This window comes from Octopus bimaculoides, chromosome 23 (assembly GCF_001194135.2).
Source record: "Octopus bimaculoides isolate UCB-OBI-ISO-001 chromosome 23, ASM119413v2, whole genome shotgun sequence".
In the NCBI taxonomy this organism is placed as follows: Eukaryota; Metazoa; Mollusca; class Cephalopoda; order Octopoda; family Octopodidae; genus Octopus; species Octopus bimaculoides.
The window spans coordinates 22444211-22451445 of record NC_069003.1 but is presented as its reverse complement, the minus strand read 5'-3'; the positions used below and the strand labels follow the sequence as shown (position 1 = coordinate 22451445).

Below are 7235 nucleotides of genomic sequence, written 5' to 3'. Positions count from 1 at the left end.
GGGGGGGGGGGGAATCACAAAGCCAGAAATTGAGGCTGGTGAAGTTGTAGAAATTCTCTGACAACCTGTTCTGATTCATTCTAGGGATTAAGGCAAGGAGCTGAATCCTGCTGCCACACATATGGCCTTCCAGCAGCCAGAGATTGAACAGGTCTGTAGGCACAATTCAGACAGCTATGTGAAGCTGGTGGAGATTGTGGTCAAAGACGTCGGGATGAATCCTAGCATACAAACGCAGTCAGAATGCCTGCTGTGTCCCTTCCAGCTGGTCACAGCTTTATAGACTCTATTGGAGCTGTCCATGTCACATCTTACAACCTTTATAATGTTTACAGTGCATTGAGCAGTGATCGTGATAACAGCATTTTGACAGCTGGCGCAAATCATCATGAAACAGGTAACTGTTTTCCAATATTCAGATGACTTCCAGTGCTCCATCATCATCATCGTTTAACGTCCGCTTTCCATGCTAGCATGGGTTGGACGATTTGATTGAGGACTGGTGAAACCGGATGGCAACACCAGGCTCCAATCTAATTTGGCAGAGTTTCTACAGCTGGATGCCCTTCCTAACGCCAACCAGCTGTAGAAACTCTGCTCCATGTCAGCTAATTTTTTTCTCAACTACAAATTTAACCATTATGCTCTCCAACACTGTTCACCAATAAATTAAGTTGTTCCTGAAAAAGGGAAAGACATAAAAAATTGTCAAATTTAACCCAAACACCCTCTCTGTGTGTTTGTATGTGTGTGTGTGTGTGTGTATATATATATATATATATATCAAAATAAGCACATAAATGTGAAACAAGGTGGGGAAAAATAGTACTCAGATACTGGAGGTAGAGTAATATGCTTTATTATTAAAGCTGCAAAAACATCACAAAAATGTCACGAAAATCTGCTACTCAGAGTCTGATGTTCCCATTCATCGGACACAATCTAAACTGTCTGACAAAAGGGAATATGAAACTCTGAGTTGCAGTTTTTGTGATATTTTTGCAGCTTTAATAATAAGTATATATATATATATATATATATATATATATATATATATATATGTATATACAGGGTTGGCCAAAGGGCACCCGACAGTAAATCAAAATTCCATAAATACTATCTGTAATTGTGTATTGACTCGAATAGAAAAATGTGTCGCTCAAGAAAGACTTTAGTTTGAACAATTTTCATGATGCTTCATAGATGTTTTTATTAAATTCATTCAATAATTGTTGAACATAAATAAATCATGGAATTAAAGAATTTTGATTTACTGTCAAGTGACTTTTGGCCAACCCTGTATATGTTTGTATCTGTGTGCATATATATATACACACACACACACACACGCATGCATGACACACACACACACTAAAATATAGGCAAGTACTCTTACTGAATGTTGAAAGTCCAGCCTTTGTACACACATTACAGTGATATGACAACCAAACTATGTCCATTGAAAAGGGTAATCAGTCTCTCGGTATACACCAACAGTGTCCAACACTCAACTGAATGTAATCCCAACAGTGATAGACTCCTTTATGTAAACAACACAGCATCAACAATACCCAGCTATTTGTAATAGCTTATTACACAAGCAGTTTTTATTTCCAAACCTCATATCAACAACATTAAGAAGCTACTCCCACCATTCCCCCACATGGGGACTAATTAGTATTTATATCGCTTTGATCCTAATGCAATAGAGATAAGATAACAACTCGTTTGTAATACAAAAAAAGATAAGAACCAACATAACGTAACAGAAATAAATAGTTGCCTGAACCAGTTTGCAATAAATTCTTCAAAGACCAACATTCAAAACAAACAAAAAGGCCTCATTTTTACTTCAAGAAACCTAAAACAGTTTAAAGCAGATCTAGAGCATACAACAGGTTTTACTAACAAGACAGCAGCAGTAGTAGTTTCTAAGAGAAGCACAAGGCTTTACATTTTGGAGCAGAGAACAAATGATTAAATTAACAACAGTACTTAAGTAGTTATTTTGTTGATCACAAACAAATAAAGACAAAGTTGATCCTGGGTGGACACAGAAATAAGAACATAAAGTAAATACTGAAAGGCAAAGCCGACAAACTAATAATAATTTCATGATTCATCCCCTCACTTTCATAATAATAATAATGATAATAATAATAATAATAATAATAATAATATGACAACGTTTCTCTAAAAGAAATGGAAAAACTTTCAAAATACAAAGACCTGGAAATAGAGATAACTCGAATGTGGAATCTAAAAACAGAAACAATTCCTATCATAGTAGGTGCCTTAGGTATAATAAAAAAATATTCAGACAAATACATAACAAAAACACCAGGACTTACAAATATATATAACATACAGAAAATTGCACTACTGGGTACTGCACACATTCTACGCAAAACACTTTCAATACAGTAACCATAAGAGCACCACAGCAAACCACAGCACATACCCAAGGCGCACAGAGCTGCGCTCGGTAGTGAAGTGAAAGCCCGTTATAAAAATAAAACTACTGAATAATAATAATAATAATAGTAGTTTGCAATTGAGGCACAAATCCAGCAATTTCAAGGTGGGGTGGCAAGTTTGATTGTCTCAACCTTAGTGCTTGATTGATATTTATTCTATCAACCCTAAAAGGATGAAAAGCAAAGCTGATCCCAGTGGGATTCGAACTTGGAATGCAAAGTGTTTGGGCAAATACTACAAAGTATTTTTCTGATGCTCTAATGATTCTGCCAGATCACTGCCTTATAGTTTATCAATTATAATAACAATCTTTTCTACCACAGGCACAAGGCCTGAAGTTTGGGTGGAGGGGGTTAGTCAATTAACATCGACCCCAGTGTTCAACTGATACTTGTTTCCTTGACCGTGAAAGGATGAAACGCAAAGTTGAACTCAGGACATAAAGATGAGCAAAATGCCATTGACCATCTTGTCCAGCATGTTAACAATTCTGCCAGCTTGCTGCTCTAAAATAACAATAGTTCTTTCTACTAAGGGCACAAAGCCTGGGATTTGGGGGGGGAAATTTGAAAGTCAATTAATAACAATAATAATGGTTTTAAATTTTGGCATAAGGGCAGCAATTTCAGGGGAGGGGTAAGCCGATTACATCAACCCCAGTGATCAACTGGTACTTATTCTATTGACCCCCAAAAGGATGAAAGGCAAAGTTGACCTTGGTGAAATTTGAACCCACAACGTAAAGGCAGACAAAATGCTGCTAAGTATTTTGCCCAGCATGCTAACAACCCTGCCAAGTTGCTGCCTTCATAATAATAATACTAACAAGCAGCAGCGGTGGTAGTAGGAGTACAATGTCAAATGATATTGGTCCCAGACCAGAAATCTGTTAAGCAGAGATACTGACGACTCAATCAATCTTCCTGTTAAGTTTGGAGGGATAAACAACAAAGATTACACTGGCAGACATTGAGCTCAGAATGTCAAAAGAGGGGACTAAAACCCCTCACTTACTCCTCAATATAGTTGACAATATGGTAATGTCAACCCCAACAAGAGTTGAACAACAGAAACAACAACAACACAATAATAGATTTCATCATTGGCGTTTATATTAAAACAATATGAAGTCAATGACTACCGCTAACTTAGTACTTTACTAAGATAACAAACAGAACCAGTCACCAACTCTCACCAGAGGCTCGAACTTGCAGAGGCCTTGGGTCAGAGACACAACAACAACTTGTACTTTCCTAAAAGAAATGAAACCAAGACTTAACTCCCACCACAGCTGTGAAAAGGTGGGGGGGGGGATGACACTATGTGGTAGTACAACTTGCAAGAAATGGCAGCGAATATGTCCTCTAGGTACATCTTATTCTCTAAATCAATGATTCTCAACTGGGGTTCCATATAAGATTTTGTTGTTAGAATTTATCTGCAATCTATCAGTTATACCTCAGTTTGAACTTTTTATACAATTCCAAATAATCTCTAATTATAAGAACAGGATCTTTTCACATATCAAATAGCCATGAGAGTTCACCTGAGTAAAATAGGAACCAAAGGTGTCCATAGGTAAAAAAAATGGTTGAGAACTACTGCTATAAATCAGTGGTTCTCAACCGGGGTCCGCATAAGATTTTTGGGGCTCCAGGCAAGAAAAAAAAAGAGTAAATTGGAGATCCACAGTACTATTTAAAAAATCCATGGAAAGGTTTTGGATGTATTTATTGCAAGAAACAGCTAGGTTTCTTTCTCAAATGTTTTACATAATTCAAACGATACAAGTTAATATGTGAAAAACAAAATAGGAATTTTGAAAGGAGTATCTATAAAACTAAACATCAAATAGAGATAGGTGTCCATTAAAATAAAATAGTAATTAAAAGGGTCCATAGATAAAAAATGGTTGAGAAGCACTGATCTAAATTAAGGAACTCCATTAGATTAATGGCCTGCAAACCCCTAAAAGGACAGGATTGCAATAGCTGCAATACCTTTGATTACAGAACGACCCAACAACTTTGAAAATCACAGTCACCTAACAAGATCAAATGTTTCACCCCAAACTTGGAGTACTTACCAGCATCGTCTGCTCCTCCACCACCAGCTTCACTTCCACTGTCAGACTGACTGCCATCACCACTTTCATCACTACTCTCGTCGGAACTTGAATTCAAAATCTCTGAAATAACAAAAATAAATATATAAAATAAAAATAAAAAATAAACAATAAAAATAAAATAAAATAAAAAATAAACAATAAAAATAAAATAAAATAAAAATACTAATTAAATTTTTGGAAAAAATTAAACTTATAAATGAAATATCTAAATATTTTATCAATTTTTCTATATTTAGAAGCAGAAAAAGTGAAATGATTCTATATTATCTAACCAGAGATATCAATCCACAGGAAATCAGCTTTGAGAAAGAGAAAGAATATCTGGAAAAACCACACAGAAAGACAGACTGGCAGTTTTCTAATCCCACCACTATTGCAACTGCTAAGTGATAACTTGACCTACTATAAACAATAACCAAATCTAACTCAAAATACACCTTAATGTTTTAAAAAAAGAACTACACTGGATAATATAGTCCTAGATACACAATACCTTAGAAAAGAATAGGACAGTCATGACTAATGTTGATCACAGGTTTTATCAATCAGGATTGACTCGAGGCTACAGAACAATTCTCTGATAACCAAGAGATTTCATTTCAACATCAGTGAAAGTTAAAACAATCACTGAACCCTTATACAGTCTTCTTATTGCATAAAGGGGTAAACTGTGCCTTCCTATGGTATCTATTTTCTGCTTGCAAGGTGATTAGGGCCATCTCCATGCTATCTACTTAGCAAAGAGTTCAGGGCATCTAAAGACACACACACACACACCTGACAGCCAAAGAGCAATACAAACTGGCTTTACTGTGTGGTACCACAGCAGATATAACTCATGACACTAACTAGTAATACTATACCAGTTAAACTAGCTGGCAAGAGCACTTATTACCAGCTGGTAGTACAGTACTTATAACCAGTCACTAATATAGTATTTCAGCCAGGCAAAATTCTTTCTATTATAGGCATGTGGCCTGAAATTTGGAGGGGAGGGATTAGTCAATTACATCAACCCCAGTGCTTAACTGGTACTCACTTTATCAATCCCAAAAAGGATGAAAGGCAAAGTTAACCTCGGTGGGATTTGAACTCAGAACATAAACAGCTGGAAGGAATGCTGCTAAGCATTTTGCTCAGTGTGGCAACAGTTCTGCCAGCTCGCCACTATTAGCCGGTCAATATTAAGAATTAGTCAGTAATACATTAGTGATAATACCAGTTGATAACATGATAGTAATAACTAACATAATACGACAGTAACAACTAATATAATACAACAGTAATAATTAATATAAATCAGAAGTAATAACCAAAGTAACATAATATTGGTTTCAAATTTTGGCACAAGGCCAGCCATTTCAGAGGAGGGAGTAAGTTGATTACATCAATCCCAGTGCATAACTGGTACCTATTTTACCAACCCTGAAAGGATGGATGAAAGGCAAAGTCAACCTTGGTGGAATTTGAACTCAGAACATAGTGACAGGGAAAATACTGCTAAGCATTTTTCCAAATGTGCTAATGAGTCTGCCAGCTTTCCATCTTAATAATAATAATAATAATGATAATGATAATGATGATGATGATGATGATAATGATAATGATAATGATAATAATAATAATAATAATAACAACAACAACAACCACCAATGTAATACAATAGTACTAACTAATGTTAACAGTAATAATAAGCAGTGAAAAAAGTAAATCTTACCTTCTTTAAGAAGATTATATTTTTCTTCATTTTCAAGAAAATTATCATCTTGTTTGAAAACATCTGAAACAGGCAAAAACAAATTTGAAACAGGCAAAAACAAATTTGAATCAGAATTTAATGATGTATCGTTGACTTTTGGCAATTTCTTCTGTTGCCAACTATCATACACTCACGTAAAACTCTCCTTTTTTCAAGCAAACAATGGTATATAGTCCTAGGTAGACTGTGTCTGAAATAATCCCCCCCACACACACACACACATATATGATGGCATTAAACTACAACAGCTCTGTAGAAAAATGGTTGTGTTCTAAGATTTTAGCTATTGGAATTTGAAAAACCCTGCTTGCCAATTACTGAAGCACATAAAAAAAATTATTTTCACACACCATTTTGTGGTAATTTTGTGTGAAATCAAAATTTCTCACCCCTAAAATTCACAAGCTATTATTTGTTATTTACCACTTTTTTTCTCATCGTTATTATTTTACATATGTTTTTTTCCATGCTGACATAGGCGGAACAAACCTGTTCTGTACAACATTTCACAATTTCTCGTTCCTTTCTCATCAGATAAACATAACACAGAAAACCACTAATATCTGTTGTACATGTAGCACTTTTTACAACAAAATGGTCTTCCTGTATCAATTACTTCACAGTGTACACAGGGTGTATATCATTGTGCCATTAATACTACAAAGGTTCTCTACCAGGACTAAAAAAATCCTCTCTCCCTCTAGATTTTTTGCCAAAAACTTGCAGATGCAGGTGTTACCAGTTGAAAGCTCTGCACACCATATGCTAGCAAGCTTACTGGGTCATCAGGAGAGAAAAAACATAATAAATTTTTGAAAACTTTGTTTTATAAAAAGCTTCCCCTCTTCATTTCCAAGGCTGCAGTGAAAA

The 7235-nt window shown here is 35.4% G+C and overlaps 1 protein-coding gene across 1 annotated transcript in view; it reads right to left on the bottom strand.

Annotated features, from left to right (window-relative positions):
* The window catches only part of LOC106876965 (pre-mRNA-splicing factor CWC22 homolog), a 49997-nt gene that overhangs the window by 17077 nt on the left and 25685 nt on the right, over positions 1–7235 (bottom strand). The window contains exons 9-10 of the mRNA XM_052976066.1: positions 6324–6386; positions 4565–4666 (exon numbers count right to left, since the gene is read on the bottom strand). Of these exons, the coding sequence (XP_052832026.1) occupies positions 4565–4666; positions 6324–6386 (165 nt within the window). The remainder of the gene's footprint in view (positions 1–4564; positions 4667–6323; positions 6387–7235) is intronic.